Here is a 27,784-nt window from a genome sequence, read left to right as displayed (position 1 = left end):
GGCAGCTAGGTGGCTCAGTAGATAGAGCCAGGCCTGGAAAGGATTTGAACCCAAAGGTTCAAATCTGGCCTCATATATTTCCTAGCTGTGTTACCCTGGGCAAATCACTTCACCCACCCCCATTGCCTAGCCCTTACTGCTCTTCTGCCTTGGAACCAATACACTATATTGATTCTTAGATGGAAGGTAAGGGTTTTAAAAACTAAAAAAATAAAAATAAATAAAGTAGTCCCTTTGAGAAAGATCTAACATTAATGTGCAATGAATTAATTTTTATTTTTACCTATTAATCATAATTATGTTAATTATAATATATTTATATATTCTAATTAAATATAATAATTAATATAAGATCTGTGTGAGAGCTAACATTAATGGAGCACTTCATGAATTACACATTTCTTTGCCTACATTATCTTATTTAATGTCTTAGAACCAGAAATGGGGAGAAATGAGGGATTAGAGTAGTTCTTAGACCCCTGTTTGTCTTTGCCTTTTGGGCTGTGGGAAGGAGAGAGGAAGGAGGGAAAGATTCAGAGGGGAGAAGTAGGTAGGAAGGATTCTCTGCAATGGTTTTTGCCCACTCTGAAAAGGGGAAATAGAATTAAAGCCACTAATAGAATGATCCAGATGCCACTTCTCTTATACCTCCCAGCCATAAGCTCTACTCTCTTTAAAAAAAATCCACCAAAGACACATTTAAAATCCAGTAGAATTGTGTGTCGGATATGGGAAGGGGCTGGGGAGAGGGGAGGGAAAGAACATGACTTTTGTAATCCTGGAAAAATGTTCTAAATTAATCAATTAAATAAAATTTAAAAAAAAGAAAAAATCAGATATACTCTTTGCCCTCAAAAGTTTATTTAGGAGGGGTCAAGTGATAACATTTGTGTAACCTAGTGGAATTGCTTGTTGGCTCCAGGAGTGGGGAGAGAAAAGGTAAGGGAAAGAAAATGTATCATGTAAACATGGAAAAATATTTTTAATAAGTTTATTCATGGGGCAGCTAGGTGGCTCAGTGGATTGAAAGCCAGGCCTAGAGAGAAGAGGCCCTGGGTTCAAATATGACCTCACCATGTGACCCTGGGCCAGTCACTTGACCCCCATTGCCTAGCCTTTGCCACTTTTCTGCCTTGGAACCAATACACAGTGTTAATGCTAAGACATAAGGTAAGGATTTGTTCATTTTTTAAAGAAAAAAAATGTAATTGAAAATATTTGCTTTAGATCAGCTACAGGGGAAAAAATAGCTCTCTATTTCATTAGTATAAATGAGGAAATGCTCTCTTATCAATTCAGGTTGACACCTTCTCTGCAACTTGCCTAGATCCTGGAAATGTGAAGCAGTTCAGCCAGGTTCCCACAGCAAGTACATCTTCGAGGCCAATCTTGGATTGAGCTGCAACTTTTAGAACTAATCATCCTTGCATTGCTTTAGCCAAAAATTAAGTCTCCAAGAGACAAGACAATTGATTGGACTGGATTTGTTTTTCTCCATTTAGTCCTGTTAAGTGTCCTAGATGGTGCAGGGGATGCAGTTCAATTCTAGCCAGGTTCTCCTAGCTCCAAGACTAGCTCTGTACCTACTATATCAAGATGTTGACTCATTTTACTGAAGAAATACGAGATGCATAAGCAGCCTTTTTGAAGTGGACCTGAGTCCCAGGCCATGGTTCTATCACATGGTAAAATTTCCAAAGCATCTTTCTCACAATAGTTTTGTAAAGTAGAAAGTGCCCCAGTTATTTTGTTCCCTTAACAATAAGGGGATTGAGACTCAGCAAGAGGATAGCCCCAGGATCATGGGGATGAGAACTGGTTCAGCTGGCATTTAAAACTCACCTCTCCTTTTGACTGCATCATGCCTGCATCTCTTTTCCACTCTCCACCCTAACCCCTATTATCCTTTACGCATCATAACTCAGAACCACTTTTTTTTTTTTTATTTCTAGGGATGCGATAAAAAGGCCATGGTTTGGGACATGCGCTCTGGCCAATGCATTCAGTCATTTGAAACACACGAATCCGATATCAACAGTGTCAGGTTAGTGAACTATTATGTGTCTTATGTTTGTATTACATTTCTCCACTCTGATCTTTTTTTTTCAGAATATGGATAAATTGAAACTTAAAGGACCATGGAAGAAAATTTCCACAAGACCTAGGAGGAAAGATTTTCCCCCAAAAATACCCAGCCTCGGTGGTATTAATCTGCCCTTTGAATTGTATTTAAGAGATAGAAGATTGTAAAAAAAAAGTTACAACAGAGAATAGTAGGTAGTAGATGAAAAAAAAAACAGTAAACTATCTGAATGTTTTTGGTTCTTTGCAAGCCATTGATAGATGGGAAGGAGACAGATAGAGACACACATAATGCTGATGATTTGGATAATAACATTTACATAGCACTATAAGGTTTGCAAAACATTTTATAAATATAAATATTATCTATGTGACAACACTGAGAGGTAGATGAAATTATTGTCCCCATTTTCGGTGCCATTATTGTGCCAGAGGAAGCAGATAGAGGTTGCAACTTGCCTAGGATCACTCAATAAATATTTAAGGCTGTATTTGAACTCAGGTTTTTCTGACTTCATACCCAGTGCTCCCTCCACTGCCATAATAATGCCATCAAGCATAAGTGGGGGGATAGGTTAGTAAGAGGGTTTGGTGTGATGAGTCAGGTAGGTGACACAATGAATAGAAAGCTAGATCTGGAGTCAGGAAGACTCATCTTCTCAAGTTCAAATCTTGCCTCAGACACTTACTTAACACTTGTGTTACCCTGGGTAGGTCACTTAACTCTGTCTCAGTTTCTCATCTGTAAAATGAGCTGAAAAAAGAAATGGCAAGCCAATTCAGTGCCTTCACCAAGAAAACACAAAACGGTGTCACAAAGAGTCAGACATGACTGAAATGTCTCAACAATAAAACGACAACATGATGTGATAGGTTAGAGCCAGTGAACAATGTGTAGGTAGGTGAGAGAAGGTGGATATTGAGTGAGAGATCATTCCAGGAGAAGAGATCAGGGAGGCTGCTTTAATCACTCTATAATGGTAAGATGATTGGTTGGGCCAGTTTTCTACTGTTCAGTTGGTTATTTGGAACCATATCACATGGCCAGAGAGGAGGTGGGTAGGGGAAATATAGTGAAGAACTAGTGATACAACCACAGAATGCCAGTGTATTAAATTCATATTTCTTTCCCCCCAACTTTGGGTAATAGGACTTTTTTAAAACAAACATGCCAAAACTTATACATTAAAGAAATATAGTCCCTTCGAAGGAGTCCCTAGGAATGTTCATATTCTTATTCTACAATGCTCCCATGTTTGAAGTTCTACTTTGGAGGTATCCAGAATTGCATTCTTCTTGATATTCTCAGGGAAAGTTCTTAGCAGGTAAATTGGATTTTTGAAAATAGCCACAAGTTATTCAAGCCTAATAAAATGGGTGAGCAATCTGGGTAATGCCAATTTTGGTCAAGATATTGGATCTGTTTTGACTGATAAATTGTCTTTAAAGATAATTTCACAGAAGGGACCCCAGAAATATATGTTTTGAACAAAGGCAATATCATTGGAGTGAGTATATAGCCTTCCAGCATTCTGTAAAAGACAAAACTCATTTGGATACAAAAAATTCTGGTATTCCCCCAATACTCTCTTCCTTTGTAAAATAGCTTCATTACAAGTATAAAATATGCATATCATTTTTCATCTTAGTTTCTCTAGAAACTTGCATTTAGAGAAGTGGCATGACTTCATGTTATTGTTCAGTCATTTCAGTCTTGTCCAAATCTTGGCAATCCCATCTGGGGTTTTCTTGACAGGATAGTGGAGTATTTTGCCATTTCAATCTCCAGCTCATTTTACAGATTCAGTGGCATTATCCCAATGACATGCTTCTAGTTGATGTAAATGCCCTAGGTGTGTCCCAAACACTTCAGGATCTCTAGGGGTTCTGACCAAATCCAGAACTTCATCTGTTACCTTTCCTTCTGATGAGTATGGTTTCAGACTGGTTCATTATAACAAAAGAAATTATATATGCTCCCAGGATACATCAGAGGTTTAGATCCATTCTAGAGCAGTCATGGAGAATTGAAATATTTGAGATATTCTCCCATTTCCAATTTTTTTTTCTGAGCAGGAATGAGGCCACCCAAAACAAATCATATTTCTGTGTTTGTCCTGGAAATCAAAAATTCCACATGGGGAAATGATGCTAGAGACACAGTCCAGCATGAAATGAAAACCTCTGCCCAGTAATGACTCAGTATTCACTTGAGTGATATGCATAAAAGGATGTGAAGACCTGAGGCCTCTTTCAGGCTTTATCACTGATTTGGCTATATGACCTTGAACAAGTCATTTAATTACTCTATGTCCCTATAAAATAGGCATTATAATGCCTATACTTCAGAGAGTCAGATGAGGACACTGATAGGAGCTTTGTGCTTTGAAAAGTTAAAAGTGCTCAAATAAAAGTCAAGTTTTATCATTAAGTCTATAATAAGGTTCCTTGTGGTGACGACACTAACCAGGATTTGGCAGCACCTCGCTAGGCTAACACTACTGACTCTTTTGTTCACTCATATCATACAGACTGTACATAGATGGATCCATGGGTACCCTGGATTGGATGTTGCCTCTAATGGGATACAGGTTACAACCCCTGCATACTTTCCTTATCTTTTTTTAACTATTTAACTTTATTACTCCTACTTCATTTATTCAATTTCAATCTATCCATGATACATTTTTCTCATTTTTTTTAATGTTTCATTTTCCACTGACTAGCAAGTTAGTGTCTGTGGCATAGAATGAAAGAAATTGCAATGAATGAAGACCCCCCATTTCCACTGGCCAATAAATAGAACTATAAGTGCATCCAGCTATAGGGGCAGCTAGGTGGTACAATGGATAGAGCATTGGGCCAAGAGTCAGGAAGACATGAGTTTAAATTCAGCTTCACACACTAGGTGTGTAACCTTGGGCAAGTCACTGAACCTCTGTTTGCCTCAGGTTCCTCCTCTCTAAAATGGGGATGTTAATAGTAACACCAATATCAAAGAGTTGTTTGAGGATCTAATGGGATAGTAATTGAAAAGAACTTAGCACAGTGTCTGGCACATAGTAATTGCTATATAAATGTTACTTATTATTATTATTATTACCCAAACATAGATGTGCATTAACTCAATCTACAGAAGCTAAATAGAATGAGAGTGTTTGTTTTACTCCCCCCAAAATACCTGGGTTGGAAGAACAGAAAATTAAAATTTTTTAAAATGTGGACAGTTAAGTGAGTACTATCTGAAAGATAATATTCATCCATGGGATTAAAAAATCAAAATAATAAAGGCTCTTTTATTTAAAACATAAAAATATTTCTTTTATAGAGATCTGATTACCTGGATACAGGCCCCAAGAACAGCCATTACAGAAGAAAAGAGATTTCGATATATCAGTAAAGTGCATCTAAAAGCAGTTTAGGGGCAGAAGATTGTGTACTTTTAGGTATCCATCTTTAAATCTAGAACTTTTTTTTATAAAGTTGACTGAAGGCGTATTAGATATTTCCCCACAAAAATACTATTTGGATTCATCCATTCCCTTTCTCTCTGGATGGAACATCCTTTTGGTAATTTTTGGTGGGGTGCAAAATGTATTGCTATTTCAGATTTGAAATATTAGTAGGGAATAATAAGTAAATAAATATTATTTTATTACTTAATATTAATAATAATAAAATAAATAATATATAAACAAAAATAAGCTGAGGGGGTAGAAACAGGTTGATTTAAGTGGTTGTTATTTTTAAACTGGCTGTCCATTTTACTGTTTTACCACTATGGTTTGGTCTAAATTAATGGTTGGAGCTTCAAAAGGTTTAACCTCTTCTGCTAGAACTATAGGTGCCTTAGCCTTAGGGATGGACCTCAGGGGCTTCTCTCACTCCTGGGGTAGGGGTCCTTGGAAGAAAGTGAAACTTTGCTGCTGCTAGGACTTGAGTCAAAAGCTAGAACCACTTTGCTTTTTAGTTTCTTGTGCAATAAGAGCTATAAGAACCTTAGTCTTCCCGACTTCCCCATCACCTATGTTCTTTTCATCCACTTCACTGGCTGCTGTGGCTTCTGAGAATTGGAAACCTTTGCCTCATTCAGTGCTGGGCCCTGAAATCTTAGGAGCTTCAGCACTAGCCCCAGAAACAAGAGGCAGGAACCTGGCCAGTCAACTCTGTATCGTTTGGTTTCTTTGCCTCAGCATCAGGGGGAGCTTCTGGTTTCTCAGACTCTTATTTCTCAGCTTCTTCTTTGCTGGCCACTGTGGTCTTCTCTGCTTCCTTGTCTTCAGTCTTGTTAGCAGTAACCTGGGAATCTTTGTCAATCTTCTCTTTGCTGTTCTCCTAGCGTTGAGTCTCATTCTTGAGAGTTTCTATTTTCTTTACTACTCCCTTCAGCCTTCTTAACTTTGTCTTTAGCTTTCTCATCATTGAAATTGTACTATACTAATCCTCCTCCCCCTCCTCTTCTTTGGAGTTCTGGATTTTTTTCTATTTTCTACTATGTGTGTGTATGGGGGGCAAGGGAGGTTCTGAGGTTACCAAGAGAGCCCTGGGGAGAATCCAAGCCTTGTGTCTACTTACTTGGGACTGGGTGGCACAAGATGGAGAGGGAAGCCTGGAACAAGGGAAAGCTTGTTGGAGCAATGATGCCTCTGCTACAGACCTTCCTATTGATGTCCCATTTCTTTTCATAAATCCTCCTAGAGGATCAATAAACAGTTTCCCTTCTCAAATCATCCTGTTGACCTACCTGGCTTCCTTCAAGTAAATAAAATAAAATCCCATCTTTTACTTTCCTAGCCCCTCTTAAATCTAATGCCTCCCCTTTCTTTATCCAGCATATAGCTTGCTTTATCTGTATAAGAAAAGGGTGGAGTGGATCCCACATGTAGTGAGGCTCCAATATTTTTTTATGTTGACTTCCCTATTAGATTATTAATTCCTTGATAACAGGAACTGTCTTTTGCTTCCTTTTGTATCCTGTTTGTGCTTAGCAAAGTGTCTGGCACATAGCAGGCACTTTACAAATGTTTATTGATTGATTGCTCTGCTTCTTTGAAAATCTCATGAGTATTAAATTAAATTCCACATATTGTCTCTCATTCTTATTACTTAGTTCATCTCATTTTACATACACACACACATACACACACACACACACACACACACACACACACACACACACTTTGATGATTACATTTCCCATCATTTCTAATGCACCAATCATCATTGGCAATAAGCCGTAGCTAGGAGTATGGTAGTAAATGTTTAACAACCATTTCTCTGAAGGAAAAAAGGTACCCACATTAAACTTTAAAGTTGAGTGTGCATTATAAACATTTTCTCCATTACTTTCTTAAGTCTAGAATCAACAGAGCAATAAATTAAGCCACCATTTGTAGCCTTTGCCGATTTCCAAAGTTCCAGAATGTTCACACTGAAAATTTGACAATTGGTTCTTATGAGCTATTTCCAGCTGGCTTCAGCATGCTCCTAACTACAGCCTACCTACATCTACCTCACGCCTTACCGTTGCCCTTTGGGACCCCTGCGATTGTGACTATTCTGGGATCTGGCGTTCATGATTTTGCAACCAAATAACCATAAACCATGAGTAACATAAAAGATACAATAGCCATAGGGACTAAACCTGAGATTTCATTGATATCGGGAACTTCTGAATAAGTTCTTTACCAATAGAGATTGCATCTTCTCTGAAACTTGGTCTTAGAGAGTTGCCTAAAGTACTTAGAAGATAAGTGACTTTCCCAGAATCACACTACTAGTAAGTATCAGAGGTAGATCTTGAACTTAGATCTTCCAGATTCAAGGGCCAGCACTCTAACCTCAAAGCTACTTGTAAAAAAATGGGATGACCCAGTTTACAATGCTAAAAGAAATGTTATCAGCATAAAATTTTGCACATCAAAAAGATGCTACAAAAGTACTTGATAACAATTCTATATAGTGTTTTGCCACATTGTATAAATAGTGATTTATGTAGAACTATGTAGAATGATTTTGCAACCATGACTTTGCCTCCTACAGATATTATCCCAGTGGAGATGCCTTTGCTTCTGGTTCAGATGATGCTACGGTATGTTCCCAAGTTAATGAATATTTAACAGAAAATTATGTGGATGCAGTTTTCCAAGAAAAAAAAATCACTGTTATATATCCTGTCAAACTCCTCAGATGGATTTTATTCTGGAAAGAAATAGGTTAATTCATATTGCTTTAATTATATTTCTTTGTTAGAAAGGAAGCGTTTCGGGGGAGGGAACAGGTTATATATATGTCATTGAAAAGCAGCTAGGTGGCTCAGTGGATAGCCAAGCCTAGAGATGGGAGGTCCTGGGTTCAAATATAGACTCAGAAACATCGTGGCTATGTGATCCTGGGCAAGTCACTTAACCCCAGTTGGCTAGCCCTTTCCAATTTTCTGAGTTGGAACCTATACTTAATATTGATTCTAAGACAGAGGTAAGGGTAAAAAAAAAACTGTTTGAAACATTTTTTAAAATAAGAAAGCACATGGAACATTTGTTTTGTTAAAATAAAAATTATTTATACCTTGAGAACACCTTGATTTTTGTTCTTTTGTGGAACTTACTGCCTTTTCCCCATTGATAATGAAAATGAATAGGAAAGGAAAAAACCAACTGAAATACTTAAGGGAGGGTGGGAAGAGGAGGGTGGAAGGAGGAAGAAAAAAAAAAGATGACATTCCATTCCAGTCTTTAAAATTGTATAAGCTACTTACCTCACTCCATACATTTTACTTCATAGAGTGTAGTCAAAGTGAAAACTATTTTAAAACTGCATTTAAATTACAGTGTCGCCTGTATGATCTCCGTGCTGACAGGGAAGTGGCAATTTACTCCAAAGAGAGTATTATATTTGGAGCATCCAGTGTGGATTTCTCACTCAGTGGTAAGATCTGATTTCTTAGGACAATGGGCTGTGTTTTACTTCAGACACCTTGCCAGATAACTAACTGTAGAACCAAATGAGAACAAACAAGGTAGATAGATTTTTATCACCCTGCATTCCTTTACGAACAAGGGAGTACTTCCCAAATGACCTAATACATTGACCCATATCCTTCCTCATTCTCATTTTCAGGGGCAAAAAATAAAATAAAATAAAATAAAGAAAAAATATTTTCCCATATACAGTTTCCTCTTATTTTCTATCTCATTCTTTTTTTCCCCTAGTTCAACACTAATTATATTCAATCCATCATCTAGAATTTATCTGCTGGGCATTGTACTAAGTGCTAGAAATACAGGAAAAAAATAGTTCTTGCCCTTAAGGAGCTTACTTTCTAGCACTACCTGCAGATGTTCTCTGAAAAAGACTAGAATCCCCCTTTTTTCCTTGAGAAAAGAAAGGGTCCGTATTATCTTTAGCCATTCAGAACTAAAGGAGTGTTGTATCAAACTTTGCCTACCTAAAAGACTTCTTAAACAGTTCCATAAATCCCATTTCCACCACAAATACAGCCAAAAAAAATTAAGGTGGTGGGGGGAGAGAATTAAGCATCTCACACTGGCTATCATTCAAAAAAAAAAAAAAAGATTGGAGTCAGAGTAGAAGCAGCCTGAGTTTAAGGGAGGAATCTGAGCAAAGAATTAACTACCTACTACTCTAAAAGGGGAAAATTAAAATTGGTAGGTCAGAAGTAACTTCAATGTTCTAGAAGGAAAAGGATCAACCTAGTAAAGACAGGTTGAGAACAAGCCATTTCCGTAAGCCCCTAGGAATTCCCCGTGGTTTCCTGAGATTGCTCTTTCCCCCCACACACACACACACAACCTTTGTTAGTGGAAACACTGCACTTGCAACAAGTGCCATCTAAAGCCTTGTAAGTGAGACCAAACTCTTTGAGGTCAGGGATTCTCTTGTATTTCACCTTGGCATACACACATTGTGCATGATTGGGGAAAGGCTAGGTCACAATCTTGCATAAATAGGTATTAGCGGCCCTATAAAGTTGTTGTTCTATCACTTTAGATGACCCAGAAAACTAAGGACCCCTAGTTTAGAGCCTTAGTCTCCGGGAGCTTTACAAAGATTCTTCCATGTGGATGTCATTATCTTTCTAGGTCGCTTGCTGTTTGCTGGTTACAATGACTATACAATCAATGTCTGGGATGTGTTGAAAGGATCTCGAGTGTCCATTCTGTTTGGGCATGAAAACAGAGTTAGTACCTTGCGTGTTTCCCCTGATGGAACTGCTTTCTGCTCGGGATCATGGGACCATACCCTGAGGGTAAGGTTCTTTTTCTTCTTACTTTAGGGAATGAGAGACATGCATCCCTGTTGGTTGAAGGGGAAAGAATGCTTGGTCTTCTTAGAACACTCAAGTTGTGGGTCATAGTTTCAACTATTCCAGTTTTAATGACCTTCATTATGCTTCAGTGAAATGAGACTCATGCTTGCAAAGACAGTTAAATGGGCAAACAAGATCAGATCTAATGAAGGAAGGAGGGAAGGAAGGAAGGGAGAGAGGGAAGACTTGTCTCAGGGGCCAAATTATGAGCCATCAGTAGAAGTTGCAAAGAAAACAATTTAGGTTTGATGTCTGAAAAAGTTTTCTAGTCAAAGACAGAACAGGCTGCAGAGAATACCTCTCTCGAAATATTTAAGCAAGAGGTTGTTGACCACTTGTTCATTGTTAGAGAAGGCATATTTGTTCTATTTGTGGGTTGAAGTAGATAGCCTGTTGGCTCCCTTCTACCTCTGAGATCCTATAATTCTATGTAGTGTGTGCAATAATGAAAACATAAGCAACACATAACTTATTTTATTTGGCCAAGTAAGAAACCCTTCAGAAGAGTTTTACAAAGTAACAATCATACACTTAAATAAATTTTTTTTTAAAAAACTCAAGTCCTTTAACACCATAAACTAAAGACTGATTTTTTTTTCTTTTCAGGTCTGGGCTTAATCTGTACTATGTCTCCTAAGAATGCAAGCTAATATATGGGATAAGTTATAGAATATAATTTGAAATATTTACCTGCAACTTCATATGCTAAGGAAACATCTTGGTAGTTAAAACCCATTAAATGTCTCTGTATGCCATCCAATATTGATATTTAAAATCTGTCTTCTAGAAAGAGATTATAAATCTATTCTGCTTTAATGGTATTGTCTTAAAGAATACTGCTTTCTACTCTTGATTTTAGCTAGCTGTAAGTGGAAATTATTGAGAGAACTATAAATTAAGCTTTTCTTTAAAAGCATTCCAAAACCAAATATATTATTTAGCATATTCTATATAATTTGCACTAATTTAATCCATTTTAGAGCAATTTTTAAAAATATCACTACTGATTGTATCTGAATATAGCTTGACTTTTGAAAGCTTCTTCTGAAAATGATGGATTTCAGAAAATAGATGGTTTGTGATGCAGTGCTATTTATTGGAAGTTGATCCTAAAATGACCATATAGTATCAATTTTAAAGACAAAAGTTTGGTGATAAGGTTCTTCTTATTATTAGAATGGCCAAAGAATTCTTTTCATCCTCTCTAATTGTCTTTTTTTAATAAGAAATAGCTTTCACTAGTATGAACTGAATTAAATAAAGCAAGGACATGTATAGGGAGTTATGTGACCTTCACTTGAGGACCCTGCCTCTACTTTCCCTTCCCCTTCTTCTATGAGGAATTGGAGAAAATCTGAAGGCCCCTTTTTCAAAGTCACCCATGGATCTGTTTGCTAGGAGATAAAGGGAGGATTTTTTGTCTAGGGCAAGAGAGCTAGTTCCACTCACTTTTTCTTCCCTACAGTTAAAAAGCTTAAAATACATATTATTATAAACTTCATGAAGCTCTAGGCCCCCAGGCAATCCCCAGGCTAGAAATGAAATATTCTAACCAGTTAAATTTGGTATAGTCAATTATCCCCAGGCTTCTTCCCACCCTTTATCATGCTTTCTCTAACAAAACATCAATTCAGAACACAATTAAAATGATTTTATCTTCATCTAGAAATCCATTGTTAAAAATACAAATAACTAGTCAACAAAATGCTAAGTGGAACAGAGAAAAACTTAGTAATAAATCATGCTATTACAATAAAAGTGAAGGAAGAAACAAAGTGGAATAAGTCTACAATTGTTCCAGAAGTTTCTCCATGTGTAGTTCAGACACTCTTTCCTAGGAAATCTGATCAACAAACCAGGAAAAGGTAGAGGCTCCAGCAATAAGTCTTAGAGTCAGTCTCCCAGAAGGCATCCTCCTTCTGTTGCTGTTGATTGATGTTACTGCTACAACTACTGCTTATCTTCTCTCCTGATTATCTGCAACTCTACATCTCTCTTTCATGCAATCTAAAACTGCCTCATCAGAAAAGCGCTACCCTTTAGTTCTGACCATGAGATAGCTTCTCCTCTTCTCCAGCTGGGAGGAAACACAACTCCTGGAGTCTTGAGGAAGGATGCCCATCCAAACCTCACTTCAATGACTGTTTGACATGACTTGGGTAATGCTGCAATATTACCTTCGTAGGTATTTATCTTCTTTGTGCATTTGTTTTCAACTGAAGGAAATGTCCAGTGATAAACATTAGTGTTTGGACATTATTTTCCCCCTCCAATAATCAAAATATTTTTTCTGTAGAAATAGAAAAAGACATTCTTAAACTACTACTAGGCTCATGTTTGTATAAACACAATTCTGTTAAAGTTTATGCTGCCTATAAAAATTAGACTTATGTGAAGAATTTATTGAAGGTGAATCACACAAGCTAATTGAGGATTTTTAAATAGAGTAAGTTACTTCCTTGTGTGTTTAGATCTAAACCATTCAACAATTATTATTAATTGCTGAGCTCTGGATATTCAAAGACAAAGAAAATAAAACAGTTCCTTTCATCAAGGAACATACTTTCTATCAGGATAATAAATCCTTTAAATGATTCTTTGAAATATATATAATCCTTAAAAGAAGATGAAAAAATACTTCTATTTGTCTTCTTTTAGATATTAGAGGCATACTGTTTGCTTGAGGAATTGGGCTAGATAAGTAAGTGCATGGATATAATCAGTCTCCCTACACCTATAAATACTGACCCAGATCCATGGGTTAACTGGGTAGGTGCATGCTAGGTTCAGAAGTCAAATGTATTATCTGTGGAGATCTAGAGCCATGTTCTGTAGCTCTAGAAACTCAACTCTGGAGTCTTGCCCTGGGAAAGTACTATTTACTACTGTATCACTTCCTCTCAACAGTGTGCTGAGACTTGACATCATATGGCCACTCCAGAAGCAAAGCTCACATATGCCTTTTTTAAAACGAAATTATTTCCTTTATCTTTTGTTTTTACATAGCCCAAAGTTCACCCAGTATCTCTCTCCTTCCCCTCTTCCAAAGACGGGGTATATCAGCATAACAAAAAAAAATATTTTTTAAAGAAAAAGAGGGGAAAAAGAGAATTTAGCAAAATTGATTGATATATTGAGACATTCTGAAAAGTACATGCAATATTCCATACCTGTAGACCTCCCACCTCTGCTTCTCTAAAAGAAGTGTTTTCTCGTAGTTCTCCTTTGCTATGGGTAAGAGATCGATTCCTAACCAAACAAGGGATAGAGGCAAAAAAAAAAAAACAGATAATTTTGATTATGTGAAATTTAAAAGCTTCTATGCAAACAAAATTAATCCATCTAGATTAAGAAAGGAAAATCCCATGGGAAAAAAATCTTTGTATCAGATTTCCCAAATAAAAAATTGGTATTTTAGATGCATAAACCACTAACAGGTGTGTTTGTGTATAGAATGAAAAGTCCTTCCCCAACAGATAAGTGGCCCGAGGATTTGAACAAACAGTTCTCGTGACAACTATAGGGAAAAATGCTGCAGATAACTAATAATAAGAGAAATATACATCAAAATAACCCCGGAGTTTCACTTTATACCCAGCAAAATGTGAGAGATGACAAATGGGAGGAAGACATATTGGAGGGCTAGTACAGAGGAAAGTGCTCTAATACTATGTTAGTGAAGCAATAAAGCAGTACAACCATTTTTGGAAACTAATTTGGAATTATGTGAATAAAGTGACTGAAATCTCTATACCATTTGACCTACATTCCCCAAGGAAGTCATTAATAATAAGAAAAAACCCCATATGCACCAGAATATTTGTATTAGTACTTTTTAGTGATATTAAAGAATTGGAAACAAATGCCCACTGATTGGAGAGTTTGGGTACATGAATTCAATGGAATGTAATTGTGATATAAGAAATGATAAATATGATAACTATGGAGCAGCATGGAAAATTTTATTTGAACTGATTGAGAGTGAAGTAAGCAAATCCGAGAAAACTAGATACATGACTACAGCGATATAAATTAGGAAACAAAACAAAATTACCACCACAAAGCAATGAAAATGTGAAGTGGGAAGCCCAAAGTACTTTCACATGTTCCATTGCAGGGGAGCAAGTTCCCATGATCTCCTCTACAAATGGGCTGCATGTCCTAGTGCCCCCTTTCCTTGAGCCAAGTCAATCATGCTTAATGGGCTGTCCAGGAACCACTACTAATAATAAACAACATGGCAGCAATATGGTTAAGCAGTTAACTTTTAGCAACCCATTATGACGAAAAGTGTCTCAGATCTACTTCTAGTAACAGCTCCTGTCAATTGCCAAGTACTCCAATAAGTGATATTAAAAGTGATATTAAAATCCTCCACAATTCTGGTTTTCAAAAATCACACCAAGGCATTGGTGGCTAGCTTCTTCTTTGGGAAGTCCAGTCATCCATTCTTAATTTTATGTGGAACCCTCAGAGTTCTCAGGAACTTTCCAGGTTGCCCATAGCGTGATCACCTGGGACCTGGCTTAGGAGTCAATGGAGAAGTACGTCAGCAGGGCCCCTTCTGTAAGAGGTAGGGCAGGAGTAGTTCCCTGTTTCTGAATCGAACCAAGCCCATTCTCTCTCCCTTCCTCTTAGATTAGACGGGTTACTTAGGTGTAGAAATAGTTGTGTTGTGTGTGTGTATGTTTTAAGGAAAAGGACAAAAACAAAACACCAAAAACAAAGACAAGAACTTCCAGCAGCCTCCCTACCTTTGTTTACTTTGTACTCAACAGAAATGAATAAATTTTGAGCAGCCTTTTTTAAAAAGGAAAAGAAAGTGAAGTGGAAGAATTACCAAAACAAACACAAACAAGCATTGCCCCAAAGAAGAGGTATGAGATAAACACTTTTCCCCCAACTTCTTTAGAGAAATGAGAGGTCTCCTGGGGGGGGGGGGGGGGACATTGAATATATTTTCAGACTTTCTTAAAGCATTGATCAGGTTTTTTTTTTCCTTTAAAAATTCTTTTTCATATGAAATAGCTCTCTGGGAGGATATACTGGAATGTGTGTGTGTGTGTGTGTGTGTGTGTGTGTGTGTACATATTTGGAGAGATTTACTGAGAGAAATTTAGTTGATATAGCAACAAAAGATATTTAGAAATTTTATTTTAAAAAGAAAAGAAAATGCATTCAATTTCTTTATATGTCAGCAAACATTAATACTAAAACTACTACTCGTAGTTGATAACTCAGTGTTTGAATGGTCAGGACAATCAAAACCCTCAGTCAAGTCAGTTTCTCGATGTGACACATATTCACACAAATATAATTATAAGTATTTATTCACAACATACACATATGCTCACAATTATATGCATATATATATATAGGATTCTAGACCTTAGAAATTATCTAGTCTAATCCTCTCATTTTATAGATGAGGAAACTGAGGCCCACAGACATTGTGACTCAGGTCACAAAGCTAGGAAGTAGCAGAGGGAGGATTCAAACCTAGGTCCTCTGACTCCAAATCTAGTGCTCTTAGCACTAACCTATGCTGCTAAACTAATGTGAATATCATAATAGGTTCCATCCATATGGTTACACCTCAACCACTTTCCTTAGCTAATTTGCCTTCATTCTCCTTTGCTCTTCAGGAGAGGCCCTTGATGTACTTAGGGTCATTATTCCCATGGACAACAGGGCAAGGGCTTTATTCCCAAGCATGCCTCAGAGAATGCCCAATTGTTTCCAGAAGTCCAGATAATTCCTTTGGGATTTCTGCATGGGTCTCAGGCTTCCAATTATCTCTCTGAATCTAGACTGTGGAAATTCAACCTTCCTCACTTCCAATAAGTGGGGGGAGGACAGTTGGAAATAAATTAATTAAATGGGAATACTTTGTGACACTATTTTGGGGGTGGCTGAATACATAGGAAAATTTTATTTTCATGATTTAACCTAGTTATGTAAATCTAGATTGTCACTTCAGTACACTAAAAGGAGAAATAAAATAAGCCTCCAGCCCACAGTCCACTTCTTTCCCATCAAACAGATCAATTCAACCATTCTGCCATGTCATGAAGAATTGTAACAAATAAGATACACTATGATGAAGTTTATGGTATATCATAGAGAACTTGTCTTGCAATGAGTTGCTTACACTGTAAGTATTTAATCTTAACATGAATGATATTTAGTATTTATTGAAAAAAATTGTTTTGAAATCTACACTGTGTTAAAACTCATGGATGACTTAAATGTAATAAATTGTATTTTACATATTGAAAATAATTGTTGTATTGTATTGTAGATCGGGTTTTTTAACTACTATTAAAGTTACTATTAGGTCACAGTGGAGTTAATCTAGTGAACTTTTTGTAATTGAAGGAAATGGACAATTGTTCACTTGTCAGGGTTGGGAAACCAACCAGAAAATAAGTTGGGGGTAGGAGGGAAGACAGAAGAGAAATGGGTGTGGCCAGAAAGGTGAGGACCAATCAGAAGATAGGAAAAGAATCAGCAACAAAATTCCTCTGGAAAGTAGAAATAGGGGCAGCAAGGTGTTAAGTCAAGAATCTGGAATACCTGAGTTAAAATCTGGCCTTAGACATTTACCATTATGAAGATAAGGAAGAATAAGGCACAAACTGAGATGGAGACAATGAGATAAAAGCAGTGACATGAAAAACTTCAAAGAAAAATGAGAATTGGTCTCAGGCCTTAGAAGAGGTCAAAAGGGGTTTCAAAAATAAAAAAGTGAGGCAAAGGAAAAATGGAGAAAAGAAATTAAAGTGATGCAAAAAAGAGTCAACAGCTTGGAGAAGGAAGAATAAAAAATCCTGAAGAAAATAATACCTTAAAGAGCAGAATTGACCAAATGATAAAAGAAGTATTAAAAATTGAATGTATAAGAGAATTTCTTAAGAAGTAAAATTACTCAAACAGAAAAGAAAGTTCAAAAGCTCCCTGAAGAAAATAATTTCTTAAAAATTAGAAATGGTCAAGTAGAAATTAATGATTTCATGAGACATTAAGAAACAATAAAACAAAATCAAAAGAATGAAAAATAGAAGAAAAGATAAAATGTCTCACAGAAAAAACAACCAAATTGAAAAATATATCCAAGAAAGATAATTTATTGGACTACTTGAAAGCCATGATCAAAAAATATCCTAGACATAATTATCACACACACACACACAAAAACCCTGCCCAGAAATTCTTTAACAAGAGGGTAAAATAGAAATTGAAAGAATCCACAAATTACCTCCTGAAAGAGACTTTCAAATGAAAACTCTCAGGAAGGTGGTAGCCAAATTCCAAAGATCCCAGATCAGAGAGAAAATATTGCAAATAGACAAAGAAACAAGTCAAATATCATGGAGCCCCAATCAGGATTATACCAAACTTAGCAGATTCTACATCAAAGGATCAGAGGGCTTGGAATGTGATATACTAGAGGGCAAAGGAGCATGGATTACAACCTACTCAGGAAAACTGAGTATATCCTTTTAGTAGGAAAAATGGTCATTTAATGAAATAAAGGAATTCCAGCATTTTTGATGAAAAGATCAGAACTGAAGAGAAAATCTGATGTTCAAATACAAGACTCAAGAGAAGTGTAAAAAAAGTAAACAGGAAAGAGGAAACTTGGGAGGATTCAACGAGATCAAACTATTTATAATCCTACATGGAAAGATAATGCTTGTAGCCCTTAAGAATTTTATCATTATTGGGGCAGTTGAATGTAGTATACATAGAGAATGTGGGAATAAGTTAATAATGATGACATGATATCCAAAAGAAAAAAGACCAAGAGGCAAAAAGGATTGAATTGAAAGAAGAGAAAAGAGAGAGGTAGAATGGAGCAAATTATCTCACCTGAAGAGATTTAAACAGGTTATTACAGTGGAGGGAAGGATGAGGGTGGTGAGAGGATAACATCCATACTCAATTGATTATAGAAATCTATCTTGTTCTATAGGGAAGAAGGAGGGTAATAAGAAAAGAGGGACTAGTAGAAGAGAGAACTAATTGGGGGGAGCAGTGGTTAAAAGCAAAATACTTATGAGGAGGGTGAAAGTAAAATGAGAGAGAAAGAACAGAATCAAAAGGGGTAAACATGGTGGAAAAGAATGCATAGTAATCATAACTGGGAATGGGAATGGGATAAACTCACTCAAAACAGAAATGAATAGCAAAATGGATTCAAAAACAGAATGCTATGATATATTCACAAGAAACACATTTGAAGTAGAAAGACACACAAAAAAGTAAGGGGATAGAGCAGAATCTATTATGCTTCAAGCAAAGTAAAAAAAACTGGGGTAGGAATCATGAACTCAGACAAAGCTAAAACAAAAATAGATCTAATTAAAAGAGATAAGGAAGAAAATTACATCTTGATAAAAGATATAATAGACAATGAAGTAATAGCAATTCTTAACATGAATGCACCAAATGGCATAGCAGACAAATTTTTAAAGGAGAAATTAAATGATCTATAGGAAGAAATAGATAGTAAAACTATACTAGTGAGGGATTTCAACTTCCCCCTTTCAGAACTAGATAAATCTAACAAAAAAAAAGTTAAAGAGGTGAATGGAATTCCAGAAAAGTTAAGATTTCATAGATCTCTGGAGAAAATGAATGGGACAGTGAGGAGTGTAGCAAGAAGAACTAGAAGCCATTTTTGATCCTGGAAAGGAAGTTCCATGGAGAGCTTTTGCCAGCCAAAGGACATTTAAGGGGTAGAAATGGAGTCTACCAAGACCAAGCTATATCTCTATATTTTCTTAATACTGAAAATCACTTCTAGTTTATGCCACATGTTTAATAAAAGTTGAATATTCTAAAGATTTGGCTGCATAGTGGGGAGGGAGGGTTGGAAGAAGAGCTTAAGCCTAAGGGCTGTGATTTTATCAGAATAAGGAACTTCTCAGTGAGGAAATTTCTTCCACTGATACAAACCAGCAACTTCTCTACAATTAGTCATCAAAGTGAGCTAGTTACTTAGAATGTTAAAAGGTTATTCTTTTCCCATTGTCACATAACTCAGTATGTGTCTGAGGCAGAGTTTGAACCATGTCTTTCTACCTGGGACAGGTTTCTGTTTTCCTCCAAGCTGTTTCCAGCTTTCATAAGGCCAAGTCATAGCTATTTTGGTTTTCTGACCTCTAGATGGCTATCCAAGTCAGCATTTTGCTCATCACATATTATTTAGACTTGGTTCCATCCATTGTAAAAACATAATTGAACCCCAAAGAGATAATAAGGAAAAACACATGTACAAAAATATTCATAACTGTACTCTTTGTGGTGGCAAAAAATTGGAAAATGAGGAGATGCCCTTCAATTGGGGAATGGCTGAACAAATTGTGGTATATGTTGGTGATGGAATACTATTGTGCTAAAAGGAACAATAAAGTGGAGGAATTCCATGTGAACTGGAACGACCTCCAGGAATTGATGTAGAGTGAAAGGAGCAGAACCAGGAGAACAGTATACCCAGAGATAGGTACACTGTGGTACAATCGAATGTAATAGATTTCTCTATTAGTGGCAATGCAATGACCCTGAACAACTGGGAGGAACCTATGAGAAAAACCACTATCCACATCCAGAGGAAACACTGTGGGAGTAAAAATATCAAAGAACTGCTTGAATACATGGGTGGAAGGGATATGGTTGGGGATGTAGACTCTAAATGAATATCCTAGTGTAAACAACAACATGGAAATAGGTTCTGATCAAGGACACAGGTAATACCCAATGAAATTGCGCATTGGCTGCGGGAAGAGTGGGTGGAGGAGACGGAGGGAAATAATGTGATTATTGTAACCAAGGAATAATGTTCTAAATTGACTAAATAAACTTATTCAAATGGAAAAAAATAAAATGAAATGAAATAAAAAAGCAAAAACAAAAACCATAATTGAACCTATTAAGAGGAAAAGTCCCATGTGAGAAATAATAGAATACTGTCCTTTAGTTATTTCATTTTTAGACAAAGGATAATCAAATTATCAATCAATACACATTTATTCAATTCCTACTATAGGATAGGTATTGGAAATACAAATAAATCCAAAGAATGAGACAGTCCTTATTCCCAAGAAATTTTACATTCTTGCAAGGAGATGACAGCATACATTAAGTATAAAGAGAATAAATATTAATATTGTGGGTACCATCTTTGTTTTGTTAGCAAAGTTACCACTTATTCAATCAGTTGCCAAATCTTGCAATTTCCTACTCTGCAACATCTCTCATACATTCCTTTCTATCCCTTCACCCACAGCTACTATTCAAGCTCATATGTTCATCACCTCCAACCTGGACAGCTATAATAGTCTTCTAATTCTATTTTGTACCTTATATCTCCCATAATTAATCCATCTTACAAATAGCTGCTAAGGTGATTTTCCTAAATCCTCCCCCTCCTCATTAAATTCCAGTGCCTCTTTATTACCTCTAGAATGAAATTAAAGTCCTCTGCTATTTAAAGCTCTTTAAAATTTGGTCCTTCCCCATCTTTCTACCTTTTAATACATTATTGTTGTTCAGTCACTTTTTTGTCATCTTCAGTCCAACATGGGTCATGAAGAGTTGGACAAAGTTGAAACAAATAAACAATTGAAGCTCAAGTGGGAGACTAGGGATAGAGATGTAGATGCAGAGATATGAGATATATAAGAAATGCACATATACACATGACATATTTTTAAGTTTAATCTGCATTACTGGTATTTTCTCCATCACTTTCTTAAGTCTAGATAATCAACAAAACAATAAATCAAGTCCTGTTTTGTAGCATTTGCTGATTTCCAAAATATGAATGCCCACCCTGAAAATTTTAACAATTGGCTCCAATACCCCTCCCACCTAGAGATGATAATTAAACTAACAAAAGACATGACAAGGTCACCAAAACAAAGAGCAGAGAGATAATTTAAGACTAATCTGCCCATCACCACACTGTTCTCTCTGATACAATCTGATTCTATTCATGTTCCTCTAAGACTTGGCCAAAACTAAGCTGGCCTGCTCAAGTTCTACCTTGCATTATAATTAGCTGCACAATTGCCATAAGAACATAGATTTGGAATTAGAAAAGATTTCAGAAATCATATAGGTCAGGTAACACTCTCATATTACAGATGAGGAAACTGAGGCTCAGAAAAGTTCAGAGATTGCTCTAGATGATACAACTAGTAAGTGAGAGAGCTAAAATTAGATCTTTGGACCTCCAATTGCAAATCTACCACTCTTGCCACTGCCAGAATACGTTCTACCAGTAGCTTGTATATCTCACCAGTATTCTACTCCTACAATATGGTACAGTTATTGAGGGAAGAGACTTGGGTTTTTTTTTTTATTCTTATACCCCTAGAACCTAGCATATGGTCTTACACACAATAGGTGCTTAACATATGTTTGTTCAATTTAAAATGGAATCAAATTATTAAGGAAATGTAGTTCTTCTGGGTAATTCATTGCAAATGCCTCCAATCAAAGGGCCCAAGGCCAGTTTCATATTTTAAAAAGTGAATTAATTGTTCGGAATATCTATTTTGCATAAAAAAAAGTTTCCATAGGATGAAAAGGAGTCAAGAACAAAACATGAACATAATATTAAATTTATATTATATGATATGAAATATGCTATAAACCAAAAGTATGACAAGAAGAAATGCTTCTTTTTAAATATGAAAGTTATTCAACAACAACAACAATAAACCCTTTAATGTCCTAAGTAAGCATATGGGAATAACAACATGGAACCATAGGCCCTTATAATGATCTCATCCTTAAAAATTAGGAATACCAGTTTCTTTAATTGAATAAATTTCTTTAATTTCTTCAGCTTCCAGTCTTAGAGATTTGCCTGGGGTATGAAGTAGTTAAATGACTTGCCCAGGTTAACATAGCTAGGTCATGAAACAAAATAGAAAATGACTTTTGGCACTGTGTAACTGCCTATTCTGCTTTTGGAGAGATAATAGTGAAGTATCAGAAAATGAGGCAGAGGATGTTAATAAGCACAGTTTTTTGGATGGCTGGCAAATATTAATTTCACTGCTAGTAATAATGTCAAATTTCTAGCAAACCACTGGATGAATCCAGTGAGCATTCTGACCATAAATGAAGCCAAGAGATTTAAAGAAGCTTCAACAAAATAGGTAAGGGATAATAATTAGAATCACGACTGGCATTTATGTGGTTTTAATGTTTGCAAAGTACTTGACAAATATTAGCTCATTTTAGCTTCACAACAATCCTGGGAAGTAGGTACTATTATTATTATTTTCCTCATTTTACGGATGAGGAAATTGAGACAAAGATTAAATGACTTGCCTAGGATCAATCACACAGCTACTAAGTTTTGAATTCAGCTCTTCTTGACTCTTGGCCCAGGCACTCTATCCACTTAGCCATCAGCAGTAAGCAGACTGTATCAAATCACCTAAGATAACTTGTAGAAAAAATAGGATCAGAGGCCATTATATCCACATGAGAGAAAAAGAAGGTGAGCTGATCATGTCTGGAAAATAAGGGTTCAGAGTGGGCAGCACAAGTGCTAGTAAACCACCAAAGATGAAATGAATTGGAGCAAAGTCTCCAGAAATTGACAAAAATGATCCAGGGTGAGAAGATGGGGGAAATGTGACCTGTGCCAACAGGAGAAGAAACCATTATCTGGGAGCTCAAAGCTCCATCGGGATATCTCTAGGTTCATTCCCAGCTGTAACCCCTTGCTACCTCTGTGAGTTGGGGCAAATTATTTAAACCTCTCTCAGCTTTAGTTTCCAAGTGGGAAAATATGAGTCCTTCTAAAGTCTGGTCCAGCTCTAAATCTTTTATCTTATGATATCCACGATTAAAGGCTCCTTGAACTTTTCCTTACCTTTCCTCGTGTGTTGATTACATTATCAGTTAGCTTAGCATAAGATGATATTATGAGTCCTGAAATAAAAAGATCAGAAAAGACCGCCTTCCTCCTTGTTCCATATACACACACACACATACTCTGGATATATGACTGGGACAAAAAGTGAGACCCAGACTCTCAGGGATGAAGAAAGAAAAACAAGATAGGGTTGGAAGGCTGCCCAGTCTCCCTCTGTCTGGAATAAGAAATTCTTTTCACTGGAGACTTCAGCCTTTCAACCTACAATTAAAGATAAAGTTTATAATGTAAATACTGGTGGAAAAGTAATACAATGGTTTCATTTCTCAGGCACTTATGAGAAGCTGGTACCAGAGACTTTGCTGAAAGCAAGTTTTGACAGGCAGAAAAAAGAGAGCAACCAGGCTCTTCACAGTATATTGTCATTCATCAGCCTTGAAGCTGAGAGCCTCCCTCAAATATTCTCAAGTATATAAACCCAATTAAAACTGAAATGGGTCCTAGCTCCAAAGTTCTCCAGAGTTCAGTCTGCTAAAACCAGTCTCCTCATTAGTTTAATCCCAACTGATCAATTATTAGTACCAGACTTATAACTCTGCCCCCCTATATATGGAGTTGTTTCCACAGTGTCCAACTCTTGGTGACCCCATTTGGGATTTTCTTGGCAAAGATCCTAGAATGGTTTGCCATTTCCTTTACCAGCCCATTTTACAGATGAGGAACCTAAGGCAAACAAGGTTAAGTGATTTGCCTAGGGTCACACAGCTAGTAAGTATCTGAGACTAGATTTGAACTCAGGTCTTCCTGACTCTAGGCTCAGCTCTCTATCCAGTGTGCCTCCTAGCTCCCCATACTTTTCTATATGAATAAAGTTGATTAAATGGTTTGAGACTGTCTTTGTTGTCTTTTTTTTTTTAACCCTTACCTTCCGTCTTGGAGTCAATACTATGTATTGGCTCCAAGGCAGAAGAGTGGTAAGGGCTAGGCAATGGGGGTTAAGTGACTTGCCCAGGGTCACACAGCTGGGAAGTGTTTGAGGCCAAATTTGAACCTAGGACCTCTAGTCAGCCTGGCTCTCAATCCACTAAACTACCCAGCTGCCCCCTGCCTTTGTTGTCTTAAAGAGTTGCCCTAACAGATTAAGTGACTTGCCTAAAGCCATACAGCCAGAATGTGTCAAAGATGAGTCTAGAATCTAGATGTTACTGGCTCAGTCCCTAGTTCTTCACAATATACACAATAGACAATAAATGTTTACTACATTGCACTGAATTGCCCCAGCAGGATGGCTATTTCTGTCTTGGAAATGTTGTTTTCAGAGCTATCTGTAAAGTTTTCTAAGTAGCCCAGTCTATGGACATGATGGCATTGATGGCTGATCTTCCTCCTAAATCAAGATGGTCCTGATGGCTGATCTTCCCCCTAAATCAAGATGGTCCTGATGGCTGATCTTCCCCCTAAATCAAGATGGTCCTGATGGCTGATCTTCCCCCTAAATCAAGATGGTCCTGATGGCTGATCTTCCCCCTAAATCAAGATGGTCCTGATGGCTGATCTTCCCCCTAAATCATGAGGACAGTCAGTAAAAATAACTCAGCTGACCACCACAACAAGCTCATTAAACCACTTACTCACCCCCTTGCTGCTGTTATCAATGCCCACCTTCTGTATGTTTATAATACTGGCATATTGGCATTGAAAACTACATAAACACTGGCTTCGGGGAAACAGTGATAGATAGAACAATGTGATGGAATTGGGCCCACTGAACATAAACAAGTTAGAAAGCTCTGTCAAGGACAACTTTACTATCTAATAACTATCTCTACATTCTATCAAGATACAGTAATATTTATATAGAGCAGGAAGAGTAGCCCCTCCCCCTGGTTATCTTTACTGGAACAATTTAAATAAGCTTTTAAATAAGGGGGGAAAACATGATAGGCTGCCTCCTCAGACCATGGGAAATTCAGGAAGTTTTATTTTCTATTCATTTTTTAATTCCAACCATCTGGGTAGTATGGCTGTCTCAACCCCAGCTAATAACCCAACTGGAAAGGAGTAATTATCTAGTTCAGCCACTCTTTTGTAGTGCTACCACACCTGGAGCAAATCACAATTTTCCTGTGCCTCAATGTTTTCATCTGTTAAAAGGGGATAATAATACCTATAACTCATATGCCTTTATTCTCGATGTTGATAATAAAATGAGATACTGTGATAGATATGAAGCTCACTATAGAAATCTAGATGTTATTATTGCTACCAATAAAAACTATTTTATTCTATCAATTGCACAGCTGGCTCGGGAAGCAAAGCATTTGCCCTGAGGATGACTTCAGGAGAATGAGTTTGCTCCCTGATAGTGATCTGGTCAGAACAAGTTGTAACCTGGCAGCCTCCAAGAGGAATTGGCCCCTTTAAAATTCAGAGAGCATGTATTTCTAGTAAAAGGTGCCAGATTAAGAGCTAGAGAATACAGCCCTTTATGTTACAAATTACCCACCTCCAAAAAGAAGTAAACTTCTCTAAACTCCCCTCAAAAGCTTGGATCTTCTATCTATTGAAAATGTCACACAAATTCTGAAATGAAATCTCTCATCTTGTCCATGTAACTGTTCCTTCCAGTGAAATAGCAACTTATCTAGGCATGATCATGCTGTCCTATAAGCTCCCTACAAGAAGTTCATCGAGTGGGGAGGGTGGGCATCTTCATCGATTCCTCTTCATAGCTTAAGGATGCTAGTGGAGCATGTGGGCCATCCAAAGGTTATCCCTCCTTTTAGTACCTCAACAACCAACAACAACAAAAATCATACTTGCTTGGACAGTATCTTGTATGTCACTCTTCTTCATAGTTTTATATTTATTTGTTGTAGCTAAGTTTCATCAACCATGTGCTGAGTGATGCTACTTTTTACTTCTTCCTGAGATTGCAGTGTCCATAACTTCCAGGATATATATATATATATATGTGTATATATATATATACACATATATATATATAATATTAATATTCAAAAGCTGGTCCTTTGTTTCAGGGAGATGTTTCAGGCCATTACAAGATCTTTGCAATTTTCCAAAGGGTTTGTTGTCTTCCTCCTCTTTAAATCTGGGTCCAATTCTGAGTCCATTTCCGTATAGTGTCTGCATAGGTTGTCCTACTAAATATTTGTCATGGTCTAGACAATAACCATTCTCCTTACACTTTTTTTTCCCTGTGTGCCTAAGAACAGAAACATCTCTTACTTAAAAAAAAAAATCCCACATTCCGAGGTACTTATGAGGGATTTACAAGAAAGAATGCTATCCACATGAAGAGGAAGAACTGTGGGAGTAGAAACATAGAAGAAAACAGCTGCTTGATCACATGGGTCAATGGAGATATGATTGGGGATATAGAGTCTAAAAAATCACCCTAATGCAAATATCAATAATATGGAAATAGTCTTGATCAATGGCACATGTAAAACCCAGTGGAATTTTGCATCAGCTATGGGAGGGGGTTGGGCAGAGGGGAGGGAAAGAACGTGAATCTTGCAACCATGGAAAAATATTCTAAATTAATTAAATAAAATTTCCCCCCAAAAAATTCCTTATATTTACAAAGTTTTTAAAAATATGAATAGTTCTAATAGTTCTATTACCATAGTGTATTTTATTTTACATTTTATTTTGTTCCAATGGCAGCTCCAAGGCAGACAGGGGCATTGGTTTTTAGCAAGTCATATAAGATTCTGGAAACTGGTGGGGTCTCCAGACCTATGCTATTTGATGAACTTGTTAGGAATTCTGAAGATGAAATTCATAGTTTTGGTAAGAATTAGTCTCAACCTCTAAGGTCTATTTCAACTCTAATATTCTGGTGAATCCCAAATCTAGGGATTCACCAGAATATTAGAGTTATTTCTTGTACTATCAAAGTTTAATTGAAGTTTAAACCATTTGATAGGACAAGAAACAAAGTCCCCTAACGTTGGTGAGCCCTGTAGAACACTTTAGCCCTGATTTCCTTTTTTGGAATTGAGGCAGACAGAGAAACAGAGAGACAGAGGAAGAGACACAGAGACAGTGAAAAGAAAATTCAGCTAGTAGTTTTCTCTGTCATTTCTTTGTGCTTGAAAAAAATTCAAGTTGAGCTTAAAATGAAAAAAAATTCCCATTTTTCATAAAGCATGCTAATAGTTCTCTAATTTATATTTGGACACTAGCCAGAAATGTCTCTCTTGTGTAATTAAAAGTTCCTTTTCTCTCAATAGAAACTTACTAACTCAAGATCAAAGAAAGAGGAAAGGAACATGAAGCTCTGTTTCAATTAAGTTTTCATCTACATTAAGGATTTGAGATGAGAACTTAAGTGTACTCTGACCATTAGACCCTAGAGCACTAGATCTCAAGTCAGGAAACCCGGTTTCAAATCCTGACTGCCTGTGTTTCCTTGGGCCAGTCATTTATCCTCTCTTTTTTTATTT

At 36.8% G+C, this 27,784-nt stretch overlaps 1 protein-coding gene across 1 annotated transcript in view; it reads left to right on the top strand.

The window, feature by feature from the left end:
• Nucleotides 1-16,752, top strand: part of GNB5 (G protein subunit beta 5) — a 56,801-nt gene extending 40,049 nt beyond the window's left edge. Inside the window, exons 7-11 of the mRNA XM_007479968.3 lie at nt 1,953-2,044; nt 8,125-8,173; nt 8,913-9,009; nt 10,185-10,351; nt 11,018-16,752. Of these exons, the coding sequence (XP_007480030.2) occupies nt 1,953-2,044; nt 8,125-8,173; nt 8,913-9,009; nt 10,185-10,351; nt 11,018-11,029 (417 nt within the window). The 3' untranslated portion in view covers nt 11,030-16,752. The remainder of the gene's footprint in view (nt 1-1,952; nt 2,045-8,124; nt 8,174-8,912; nt 9,010-10,184; nt 10,352-11,017) is intronic.
• The last annotated feature ends 11,032 nt before the right edge of the window (nt 16,753-27,784 follow it).

This window comes from Monodelphis domestica, chromosome 1 (genome assembly GCF_027887165.1).
Source record: "Monodelphis domestica isolate mMonDom1 chromosome 1, mMonDom1.pri, whole genome shotgun sequence".
Taxonomy (NCBI): Eukaryota; Metazoa; Chordata; class Mammalia; order Didelphimorphia; family Didelphidae; genus Monodelphis; species Monodelphis domestica.
The sequence above is the reverse complement of the archived record's forward strand: the minus strand, read 5'-3'. Positions and strand labels throughout refer to the sequence as shown.